This window comes from Melanostigma gelatinosum (genome assembly GCF_949748355.1).
Source record: "Melanostigma gelatinosum genome assembly, chromosome: 10".
Taxonomy (NCBI): domain Eukaryota; kingdom Metazoa; phylum Chordata; class Actinopteri; order Perciformes; family Zoarcidae; genus Melanostigma; species Melanostigma gelatinosum.
In genome coordinates this window covers 25,979,969-25,992,659 of record NC_136643.1, presented here as the reverse complement: position 1 = coordinate 25,992,659, position 12,691 = coordinate 25,979,969, and the positions used below count along the sequence as shown (strand labels likewise).

Below are 12,691 nucleotides of genomic sequence, written 5' to 3'. Positions count from 1 at the left end.
CTTCCACCTTCGCATTCTGATGTGAGGCACACGGAGAATAATCTTCTTCCGTCTGATTCATTACTGGAAAGCTGAGGTCTAATTAAATTAAGAACGTGGGGGTGTAATTTCCTCTCGTTCTTGGCTGCTGCAATAAAGGGAAAATGATTCATTATTGTCACCTCATGTTCTGACTCATCTCCCTGACAAGGCTTTGGCATTTCTATTTAAAATATGAAATTTGTGTGGAGAATTGACAGAAAGCTGAAAGAATAATACCCTTGACATGTGGGTCAGTCGGGCCGCTTTCATAAGGTAGAGACTGTAACGCTCGCTGTCGTTGCACAAGGCGTTTGTACATCAGTGCAGCTGTGCACATGGGCTGTACATGGGTGGCCTGCACATGTCTGCACCTGTGTAAGATGGCAGGTTATATCATTACACGATACCTTATCAGGACATTCATCACACACACACACACACTTCCTGCAGAGACTGTTGAACTGCAGCACAGCAGCGGTTTTATGATACTTCAGAAGCTCTGACAGCATTTATACAACCGTTGTTCAATTAGGAAAATGACCAAGAGGGAGGTTCGTGTAGGAGATGCAGTTTCATGAAGCTTACTGGTGATATGTGGAGCATTTTAAAACAGTCAATTATGAAACTTATGTTAGAATCAGGGTGCTGAAAGAATGATAATTCAGAGACGACGTACTGTAAGACAACATGTGTGTTGACCTCAATAAAGACGCCAGAGATCGTCCTGGAAAAACAGCCTCAAAGTCTGAATTCATTGGTGAAAACTTACAGTGATAATTACACTCAAAGAGAACACTTTTTACTGTGATGTCACGTATTATTTATTATTATTATGTATTATTTATATATATGATGTCATGTGTTATCACGTATTATTTATTATATTATTATAATTTTTATTATTATGTATTATTTATATATATGATATCATGTGTTATCACGTATTATTTATTATATTATTATAATATTATTTATATATATATACATATATATATATACATGATATTACTTATTATCACGTATTATTTAAAAAATAACAAGTTTGAGCTTGTTTTAACTCGGAGACGACTAGTCCACCACTGTTGCCTTCTGAGAAGTTATACAATATATTTTATAGCGTTATGTAAGCGAGCCAGTTAACGGGCCAATGGGAGCCCGCCTCGCGCGTCAAGTGACGCCCAATTCCGAACGACGCACGCGGAACCTTTTAGCCTCCTGAAGCGAACAGGCAAGAGGACCAAGATGGAGAGCTCCAGTGCGAATGCTTTATTTTCGTCGGGCGCTGCTCGTCGTTGAAGGAGAAGCAATGGCGAATGGAGTCGTTATAATATACGGTTTTCTTTTTTTAGGGGACATCGGTTTTTGGAGAGAGTTTGTGGATCTTACATTTTAGATATTTGTGGATATATTAAAGCCTAAAAGCCAAAAGACCCGAGTAAACACGTTGGACCAAATGGAAAATGATAAGCTTCTTATTACTGACGGAGGACTTTAACCACCGCACCTCTTCGGCTGACCGGAAACGTTGCTGTAGGAAATGTATATGTTTATTGTGCTCTCGTAATAAGTGATATTATCTGGTTTCTATAGCCGAGAGACGTTATCGGGTCTGTGCTGTTAAAAAGGTGAAAGAGAGGGCGTGGCTGACGAGGCGGAACGTTTAGTATGTAACACCGACCTGCTTCCTCAGAGAGACGTTGTTTACAGGTAAAAGGGTGGCTGTTTGTGGGGCTTTAGATAAGATATTCCTTTATTATTAAAGATTATTAAATTGACAGTATTACAGCAGCATAGTGGGTAGTGCAAACAAGAGACATAGTAAAAAAACAAGATCAAAACAATTATAAGTAAGTCATAAAATAGGAACAAATATTATATATACAGACAGAATACTTGTCGTATTGCTCAGTGTATTTATATTGCACAGATTTGTAGTCTTCAGCTGGTTGTGCAGCCTGACAGCAGCAGGAAGACGTACCATTTTATCCGGGTTTGGGTCGTCTGACTCGGAATGACCTACTTCTGAAATGGCTAGCAGTGAGAGCCAGACTTTGAGTGAGCCTCGTCTCCGGTTAGGTATCTAGATCTTCCCCCCCCCCCCCTTACAAAGAAGAAGACGGAGACCGAAGTAAGGTCTCACCGGGACGAGCTGTCCGTCCACCCGCTGTCCAGCAGCCCTGGAGTCCTGGAGGTCTGCAGCGACATGCTGGAGGTGGCAGAGGAGGCCAACCGTGCTGGAGACTTTGACCTGGCTGTGGAGATCTACAGCTCGCAGCTCGCAGACCTCCAGCAGCCGGACAGGAGGTTGTCTCTGAGGAAGGCCGACTCTCTGACCAGAGCTGGGCGGATCTCCGAGGCGCTGGACTCGTACTGCACGGCGGCAAGCCTTGGAAAACTGCTCCCGGAGGAGCTTCCGATCTTGGTGGAAACCATCGCCCGGACTCTCCGCGAGAAAGAGCTCGGGACCTCCAACGGGTACGGTAAAAGCAGCAGCAGCATCAGCAGTGGCGGAGAAGATGGGGTCGAAAGTGACGGAGAATGTGGAGAGGACGACGCGTTGGACTTGTTTTCCTGTCGCCTCTGCAAACGTCTCCTCCACGAGCCCACGACCGTGGAGTGCGGACACACTTTCTGCAAAAGCTGCTTGGACGACAACTCCGACTCCAACTCGTCCGTGAACGATTGCTCGCAATGCAAGCAGATGTTGAACCAAAAGGACAGAGGACTGCCACACGGACGGAGACTAGACGTGGTTCTCAGCGGCCTGCTGGACAAACTGTTCGCCACTGAGAGCAGAGCCAGGAAGTTCTGGATCGAGGGAGAGGTTCTGTGGAAAAACCAGCACCTCTCGGATGCTTTGGAGAAGTACAACGCTGCCGTGGATCTGGGTAAGAAGACACACACTTCATGTATGCAACAACAACAAAAAACAGTTTTATTTATTCACCTTTTCTGTGTGTTTTCATCCCAAACTAAAGTTTTGTTTTGCACACGTGACCTACTTTTCAGTGTAGTTCCCTGGTGTCGCCCATAGGGGGCCACCTATTTTAGCATTGCACTGAGGTCAGAGACTGCACCAGACTCCTGTGCCGCTTACCTAAGCAGCACACACACTGATCTGCTGCTCTGCAGTGGCACATTCACATACCCTTCTTTCTATTCCAGTGCGGCAGTGCTTCTGCACAGAGCAGCTGTGAGAGAAGGGGTCTAGCTCTGGTTGTTATTTGGGGGTCCCCATTATTTCCATAAAAAGCTCTTATTTAAATGCTTACATCATGCATGGTGTCCATTCTTGAGCTGTGAATGGCTGAGTTGAGCATAGACTCCTCCCCCTTAGTTTTGGTGTTTTATAAGCAGCTTTGTGAAGTGTTGGATAACAGTGAAAAGTGACGGCGGCCAACGGTAACTGGTGCTGCACCACATTATCAGAATGATGGTCCGAGGTGTTCGTGCATGTATCAAGTGGAGATGCAAGTGTTGAAAGAAATACATTCCAGTCTCATGTTTCTACTCATTTTGAACGTTACCATATGCACCCCCCCCCCCCAGATGAATATTGAGTCATGCCTTCTGTCTTGAGGACTCAGGGTGAAATGAGGACAGAGTGTCTTCACAGCTGCGTCACCGCCAGTCAGTGTTTTCCAAACAAACGCAGCAGGAGGCCATGTGGTGTGTCTGTGATGTAGGATGAGTGCAATGAGCTCACGATGTCAACACAACTACGGCTGTTATCCAACCTAAATACCCCCCCCCCCCCCAGTGGTTAACCCTGCCACGTGTCTTATGGCTGCTCTTACACAAAGGAAGTGATATAATGGTGGAGTGATGGACACTGAGGGAGAGACTGCAGTATGTTTTACAGCAGGAAGTGACGTAGGGACCTGTAGGGCTGGGCGGTATGACCAGAAATGCATATCACGGTATTTTCTTTCCGCGTTAAAGCAGAATTAATTAACGGCCAAAAGAACCAGCCGGCCGACCGGCCAGCGAGCGGTGAACAGCTGTTTGTGTGGCGTGTCTTCCGTTCCGTCACTTCCTCTTTCCTTCACCTACATTCCCCTGGGTCCTAAGCCCCTCCATGTACAGCTTCTTCTCACTCTCTATGTACCAACGTGCGGTCGATCCACCTCTTGGACCGTTTTTAGAGTTGGAACGTGTCGTTTCTGCCAAAGACGGAGACGTCCGGAGACTCTTTGAGCCTCACGGCGGTTCCTCAGGAACCGGTGTGTGACTCCACGGAGACTTGGTCCACAGTTCATACAGGCTATGCTAAAAACACATGCACTTTGTAGAAAACAAACCTCCACTCACGAATACTGGTTCAGACAGTTTTCATGAGATCAAACTGGTTTACGCTTGTTTACTGGAGTGGACGGGCAAACCCAGGAACACGAGGAAACGAGGCCAACAGCTCCGACTCAAACATATCTGTGAGGGGAAGTGAGCATCCAAACCTCTGCACAACTGTCCTGCTGTTGCTTTGCTAGTTTTCCACAGATGTGTGTATTTAATACACACAATAGTACATGCAGTATATTACCTTTCACTAGTCCCATGTAATCAAAGTCTCTGGTGGAAATAATGCCGTGTGTGCCAGTTTATTAAGGTGGCACATAAACCTGACCATGCACTGCCTGTTGTATAACAAGATCATATATATATATACATACATATATATATATTTATATATATATATACAGGTAATTGAACACTGCCACTTATCACTACATAAGCTTCACAGCATTCTCACACTCAAACAGGTCTCTAGCTACATGTTACATCGTTGCCCTACTTCTGATGGACCTAGAAAACATGGAGGTCTGTCCACTGACCTGTGTGTGTGTGTGTGTGTGTGTGTGTGTGTGTGTGTGTGTGTGTGGGGTCTACAGCGCCCTCTTCAGGCAGACTGCTGTGTCAGCGGGCTGAGTTGCACATGGAGATGAGGAACTTCAGTCAGGCCGTGCAGGACGGCAACATCCTGTGCAGGATGAAACCTCTGTGGACGAAGGTGAGACGCAGAGATAAACCAGATGTTTTTGTTCTACGGCTCGTTCTCACCCAGATGTTCTGTTCATAAGCATCAGAGAGTTGTTCGACCAGGAGAGTTCACAACATACTACTCAAAATAAAGGGAACGGCTGTTTATGGTGCAGATCAGCATTCATGTGTCTAAATTAATAATTAACATTACATAATGTCTGTGCTGCAACTAACTGTTTTTTTAGATTTTTACACATTTTGCATGAGAATTTTAAATCTTTAAAACCTTTTTTCATTGTTGACCAAATATAACAATAATGAATGTGTAGTTTTAAACCAGTTACACTGAAATAAAATCAGTGTTTAGACCAGAGAACCACATGTGTCTAAATAACTACACAACACGACTAAAATGTTTAATATTCGTTTTTGAGTTTGTTCACTGAGGAATGTTTTAATCACACAATGCGTTGCTTATCTCAGGCTCACTGTCTTAAAGCGACGGCGCTGAGCGAGGCGGGCCAGAACGACGAGGCCCTGCAGGAGTACTTGTTGTGTGTGGCGCTGAAACCCAACTGGACCAAAGTCAAACTGGAGGCTCAGAAGGTAAATCACTTATTCTTCTTCCGTCTTCTGAACAAGGAGAAGATCTCTTTGTAGAAGTAGAACAACACACGTATTCGTAATGAACCGTTCGGTACGAGGCTCACGGTTCGGTACGCATTACGAACCCAACTATACGTTTCAATAATACTGGAGCAGGGGTGCCCACACTTTTTCGACTTTTAAAATGACCAAGTCAAAATGATCTATCTACATTAAAAATGCTGAATATCTATTTATATATATGTATATAGTATACTTTATATTTACAATATATGTTGGCGTACCTTGCATAACTGCATGAACCCTTATGGCACAATATAATTCTGCACATTGTTGGTCATCACCTTACTCTGATGACTGCACTGAATGGAATCAGCAGGGTTGCACAGTAGCTGCTGGTATCCGCCTCAAGCAGACTTCATATGATCATCAGTCGTGGTGGAACGGTGTTTGGACTTCATGTTCTTCATGTGGGAAAAGGCTGACTCACATGAATAAGTAGAGCCGAATAATGCAGTCTAAGGTATCACATGTCCTCATGTTTGGGGACTTTTCCTCTGTGAGGAAACTGTCCATGAGCCCTGGACTTCAGCTGAAGGTCAGCTTCAGTGTCAGAATCTCATCCTCCACTCCAGACGAGTTCAGGTGAACCAGCGTTGACATTTTTGATGCAAGTGAATCAACCTCAATATCTTCCCCAAATGTGCAGCACGTAAGTGTAGCGACTGGCTCGAGTAAAGCAAAGACTGGAACGCGTTTGTCAAACTCTGACAGACACTTGTCAACCTGCTCTGTGTAGCGCGCACTGTCACGTTACGCACACGCCTTCATTGAGTCTCCAGCTCTGACGCCAGGTTTTGGAAGTTCCCCAAATCATGGCGCTGCAGCTTTAGCTTCTTATAGCAATAAATTGGAAGGCTAAATAATTAGCTCGCCGGAGTTTTGCAGTAGCTCGCGCGGTTGACCGCTCATACGTGGTGACCCGTGTGTTAGACAGGAGCGGACGGGGGGAAAAGTGTCCCGGGAGTTCCTGTCAGACCGGCCCACTCAATACACGGCGCGTTGCCCACTCAATGCATCGCACGTAACGTGTCAGTGGCCTACTTGGACAAATACCATACACTTAACATTATTTTGGATGATTACAAAGAAATTGCATCATATATGTTTTTTTTATAACATTTGGATCCACCAATTTGCCCGGATGGACACATTGAATAAAATGACACTGGCTATTGTAACACTCCAAGGTAGTTATCGTGTGCTAGATGAAGATGCTGAACTCTGGGCTATGTCAGATGGTTATACGCAGTGGCGCTGGTGCACATGTTCTAGGTGGGGCTGTTTCTATTTCCCTTTAGTGACTTGAGGGTTACCGTAATAATTCCCTTTAACAGGAAACGATACAATCTAACTGTATTCAGGTTACCTTTAATTTAGTTTACAACAAACGCAACACACACAAGTTGGAAAAATGAAATGAAAGAAAACCTCTCGTTGCTGGCAGGATGTCGCCTGAAGCGTGGAAGTCCAAACTCTTAGTCCGCTTCACTCAAGAGAGCAATAAGATAAAAGTGTGGTACCGTAGTTAATGCTGCTGATCGGTATTACATTACTAATCCCCCCCCAAAATAAAATAATAGTAATATGATGAATAAAAAAAATACAATAAATAAATATCTACATAAAAGGCTGTAGTGATCGAGAATTAAATGTGGAAGGATAACATACAGCAGATATGTCACTATCTATATGTGGCATTCTAAACGTGAAGAGGCGGGGCTTAGGCGGCTTCTCTGTAGCCCACCACGTAAGAACAAATTTGGCATTTAAGCTTTTTTGCTGCATTGAACCGTGACACCACTGTATCGTATTGAACCGAACTGAGAATTCCCCCCTATCTGTGTGTGTGTGTGTGTGTGTGTGTTGTTGTTGACGTTGTCTGGTTTCCTTCCTGCAGGTCCTCAGCGAGGTGTTCTCCTCGGTCTTTGAGAACCAGGACCTGCCGACGCCGCTGCACCCGCTGCAGGGGGGGGTGGCCACCCGCCTCATCAAACCTCCGGCCCTGCTCAGGACCCTGAGGCCGCTCGCACAGAAACCCAGCTCCTCCTCGCAGGTTAGTACACACACACTAACACACCCCACTGAGACACAAGGAGACATCTGACATGTGAGGACGTTTTGTCTTTGACCACACAACCCTCTGAACACCAGAATGGAAAAGCATGTTTTCTTTAAAGTCGCCAAAACGACACCGTTTATCACAGCTGCAAGGAAGCTGTAAATAAACGTCAATATCGTCATATTTTCATCTTTCCGACGGTCTTTGAACACATCATGTGTGATGAATAACAACTAACAAAAAGTGGTGTCCTGTAGAAGTTTATGTTTAAAATGCCAGAAGGAGTTAACCCTTTCACCCGGTGAGGTTATCAAGCCTAAACTGACGAGGTGGTGATCGCTGAACCCAACTGGACTGATTGTGCTGCTCTTCAGCCTGGAACTGACTCTAACCAGGTGCACTGTCTGTTTAGTGGGTGTTTTATTCTCCATGTGTCCAACAGATCTAAATGTGTGATGACTCTGAGCTGACTGTGGGTGTGGTTCCTCATTATTTCTGTCTATGGTGAAGTCTAGAGTTGGGTACCGAAAATCTGTGCCAATATGGGATTCATGCCACTCATAGTATTATTACCACTGGACGAGCTGTGCGCGCTTAGAAACAAACCACTCCATCATTCTGGCGAAGCTTCGGCCATGATTTATAAAAAAAAGAAAAAGGGAAGGAGATCTGTGCTGGCGCTGAAGTGGAGCTTCTAATTGACGACCAACACACGTCTGATTTTGAACGGAATACTTTTCTGTCTGGAAGTGCAGTATAACAACTGTTACAGAGAACAGAGCGCGCTCTTGCACCCGACATTTAACGTTAGGCTTTCACTTACCATCATCGTTGTTGTCGTGAAGAAGCACGTATCATGCTACTTCCTGTCTCTTCACAGTGAAATCACTTCCGTTTTCATGCTCTTCACAATAAAAGTAAAGATGCGATCAAACAATTTACAACAGCTGGCGCTCATAAGCACAACATCCACAGGCACGCCAAACTTTCTTCTTCTTTGAGGGGTAGTGGCGGTTGGCAAACGACTATTGTTCATAGTTTGAAGTTCAAAAGTTTGAAGCTGTAGTTTGAAGCCAAGTGTTTTGTATTTATTTATATTTATAGTATACTTTAAACACTTAATATATTGTTCAATTTGAAGAAAAAAGTATCGGTTCAGGCACCGTTTAGGCACCGGTATCGGACAAAACCCAAACGATACCCAACCCCAGTGAAGTCTAGAGTGCAGTTGAAATCCCCTCCGATGATCAGCTGCTCCTGAAGGCAGCTCTGCAGTTCGTTTTGCAGCGTAGTGAAGAAGCGTGCTCTCTCTGGCCCCTGATTGGGTGCATATATGTTGACGAAGCAGTAAAGCGAGCTCTCTATCTGCCCTCACCATCAGCAAACGACCCTTCACCACCTCAGTGACCGACAGGACGGTTGCATTAGCTGCTGTTCTAAACAGCACGGCTGCCCCGGCACTAAGACTCAGGGTGCATGAGCCCTCCCACCATAAACCCCAGTCTACTTCATCTGATGGAATGGTGTGAGTTTCTTGCAAAAAGAGGATTTACAACTTCCTGTATTAATGCTGTTATCTGCCTGTCCCTCCCACCATTGATGTTTAAAGACTCTGCATAGAAAGGTCAGCGGATGGAAGGAGACAAGACCAGAAATAAGCCGTGTGACACATGATCATGTTAACCTGTCTTAGTTTTTGTAACCCTTTTACCTTTCCTTACTTTCCTCAGGGTTGTGATGCGTTTCTTTAGACGGAAGCGCTTTCGTTCATCTAAAAGGTCCAAACCTACCCGTCTCTGCACTGCCCCAACAGATCGTATGAACTGAAATAATCACTCACTTTTGCAGATCTTTTGTAAGTTACATCCAAAAACGAGCTTATTTTCTCGAATGAATACAGATCAGTGCTTTTAATGCACGTTTCAGAATTAGATGCAACATCTGATTCACTCTCATACTCCATGTCCTCTCCTTCACAAGACTGTTAGACACAGACCCTACACTCTGTGCTTCATCTAAGGCTATGGTGAGATCTCCACCTGCAGAACCTGTAGCTGCCTCTTCACAAACTTCTACAGACTGTGGTGGTGCTTCGGTGCCAGATGTAGTGAGGGTCTGCGCCACCACAGAAGCCTGCTGGTTGTAAGACTGGCCCTGATCCTCCTTATCGTCATTATTGTTATCGGACGAAGATGAAGAAGCACCGCTACAGCAGCAGGACTCGCCGCGAGAGCGCCCGCGGCCGCGGCCGCTAAAGAGCAGCTACGGTCCCAGCAGCGACCTCGCAAGCCACGACAACAGCCGTGTCCGCAGCAAGGGCTTCCACGCTTCTCTGCTGCTTGTGCGGACACGCGAAGCGTCTGTGTCCTACATCTCCACACTCAAAGCATTCGATCTGTCCCGAGCTAGCGGAGATACCTGCACAAAGCTGTCTCTGATAAACACGCAGCTCTCTATCAGGCTGTGGACATACGCCTCGCTCGTCACAAACACAACCACGGCTTTATTCATCCAAAGAAAGTTTGTCATGTCCCACCTGTTCTCCGACAGCCAGCAGCACCTCGCAGTCACACTCGCAGTCGCACTCGCAGTCGCACTCACAGTCACACTCGCAGTAACAGTCACAGTCACAGTCACACTCACAGTCACACTCACAGTCACACTCACACGCAACCGGAAACAGAGAGAGGAGGGGAGGGGAGAATGTAAACATGTAAATAGTTTATATTTATATAACGCGTCGAGCCTTTATTTTTTTCCCAACATTATGAACACTTGGGGACACTTAGATAAAAGTTGGGTACATAGATTCCATTGTTTTCTAATTTTGGTTTAAAAAGTTATTCAACTTGCGTTTTTCTCTTTTGAGTTTCTCTGTGACGTGTTTGAGTTTCTCTGTGACGTGTTCGAGTTTATCTGTGACGTGTTTGAGTTTCTCTGTGACGTGTTCGAGTTCTCTTCTTCTAGTCATGATGGTTCTGTTTCCATAGAACTTTTACATTGAAGTGAAAATCAAGTCCACAGAGAATAAAATGTGACGGGAGCAAAACGCCCCAAAGCTGCTTTAGGGTTCAGAGGGTTAAGGCATGAAATCAGTGAGCACATTCTGCTGACTATGTTTTCTCCACTGACGTCAAAATGATCATCCCTTCATAATCGTCTCGCATCCTTCTTTGTGTGTGTGTGTGTGTGTGTGTGTGTGTGTGGGTGTGTGTGTGTGTGTCTGTGTCCAGGACTCAGAGTTCAGCGTGACTAAGAGTCCGCCGGTGGACAAGTCGTCCTGCAGACTCTCCTCTGGGTCTCTCTCTGCGGTGGAGAGCAACACCAAGAGTGTGGCCGGCATCCTGGCTGCTCTGCCGGCGCCCCCTGGTGGCCTCAAGAGGAAACACAGCGGGGACGGACCCTCTGACATCTTCAACACTCCCTCCAAACTGCCCCGACCTAGTAGGACAATCCGAGTTCATTCTGAGAGAATTACTTCATATGAAGAACGAAATATTATTTTGTCCCTACTTGCCATAAATTCTAAATAATTTACTGAGTTAAAAATACTACTACTACGATCATTTGTGCTTTTACAATGATTAATGTGTGTTTGTAGGGTGGCATGATGGCATGTTCACAGTGTGGTTGTTGTCCTGATTAAACTCTATGACCATGTGTTGATGTCTCCGTGCAGACGAGAGCAGCGTTCAGTCGCTGTTCGTTGGACGCTCGTTCCCTGCGGAGCTGTTGGACAGCGGAGACATGGAGTGTTCGCTCTGCATGAGGTGACCACTCGCACAACAAAGTCCTCAAACCTTCCTCTGATCTCGTCTCCCCGCAAGATATTTGTTTCAAGCAGCCGACGTTTTTTATCGAAAATAGGAATATTGAACATAAAATGTGATTTATCAAACTCACATTTGAACTTATCATAGTTTCATTATTTTTAATAATGCACGACTGATATTTTTTAAGTTAACGTAAAATCTGTGAGAAACACAGTTGTAGTACACACACAAGAACTGCACTTTCTCAAGACACTGATACACGATAATAACACACGATGCTGCAGAATGTTATTCACGGAATGGAGCCGCAGCATTTTCAGGTTCCTCAGAGTGCTTTGTGTCATTTGTTGCGTCTGTTCTCCAGATTGTTCTACGAGCCGGTGGCCACCCCCTGCGGACACACCTTCTGCCTGAAGTGTCTGGAGCGCTGCCTCGACCACAACTCCAACTGTCCTCTGTGCAAAGAGAACCTGTCTGAGGTGCAGGAACACCTCGTTTTACCGCTCCGTCACAAAGCTCATAACATCGTTCGTGTTGGAGTAGAATCAATGCATCGTTTGTCCACTTAGTATGTTCAGAGACTTCACTTTCTATTATTCATTGATGTCTAAAGTCAGTGAAACTAAAAGCTTCTGGTTCTTCTGTATTTAATGTGAGATTTGTTCTCAGTTTTATACATTTAGAAATGTAATCATTGGACTGTTGGTCTGACAAAACAGACGTTTTAAAGATCACAATTTTTCTCTGTTTTCAGACCATGGTAATGAAGATCTCGTCTGTCACTAACGTGTGTGTGTGTGTGTGTGTGTGTGTGTGTGTGTGTGCTGTCATTGCAGTATCTGGCCACTAGGGGCTACAGCAAGACCCTGCTGATGGAGGCAGTGCTGCAGCGTTATCTAGGAGACGAGCTGGCGGAGAGGAAGAAGATCCACGAAGAGGAGATGAAGGAGCTGTCCAAGTTAATTTCATACACACACACACACTCTGAATAATCTGAATGCACAAGGTATCATTTAAACCCCTCGTGTAACACTACACCGCTCTAAAATCAAACATCACAGCACAGAAGCTCTATTTTCTGATTTCTAAACTTTCCACCAACGCGTCTCAACAGCCTCCTCACTGTGTCTCTCGCAGCTTGAACCAGGAAGTTCCCATCTTCGTGTGCACCATGGCGTTCCCCACCATC

General features: G+C 45.2%; 1 protein-coding gene across 1 annotated transcript in view; it reads left to right on the top strand.

Annotated features, from left to right (window-relative positions):
* Nucleotides 1–1,274: 1,274 nt before the first annotated feature.
* Nucleotides 1,275–12,691, top strand: part of lonrf2 (LON peptidase N-terminal domain and ring finger 2) — a 15,970-nt gene continuing 4,553 nt past the window's right edge. The window contains exons 1-9 of the mRNA XM_079277441.1: nt 1,275–2,909; nt 4,911–5,029; nt 5,485–5,607; nt 7,568–7,723; nt 10,963–11,173; nt 11,409–11,499; nt 11,867–11,981; nt 12,339–12,460; nt 12,640–12,691. The exon at nt 12,640–12,691 is cut by the window's right edge and continues 135 nt beyond it. Coding sequence (XP_079133567.1) covers nt 2,225–2,909; nt 4,911–5,029; nt 5,485–5,607; nt 7,568–7,723; nt 10,963–11,173; nt 11,409–11,499; nt 11,867–11,981; nt 12,339–12,460; nt 12,640–12,691 — 1,674 coding nt within the window. The 5' untranslated portion in view covers nt 1,275–2,224. The remainder of the gene's footprint in view (nt 2,910–4,910; nt 5,030–5,484; nt 5,608–7,567; nt 7,724–10,962; nt 11,174–11,408; nt 11,500–11,866; nt 11,982–12,338; nt 12,461–12,639) is intronic.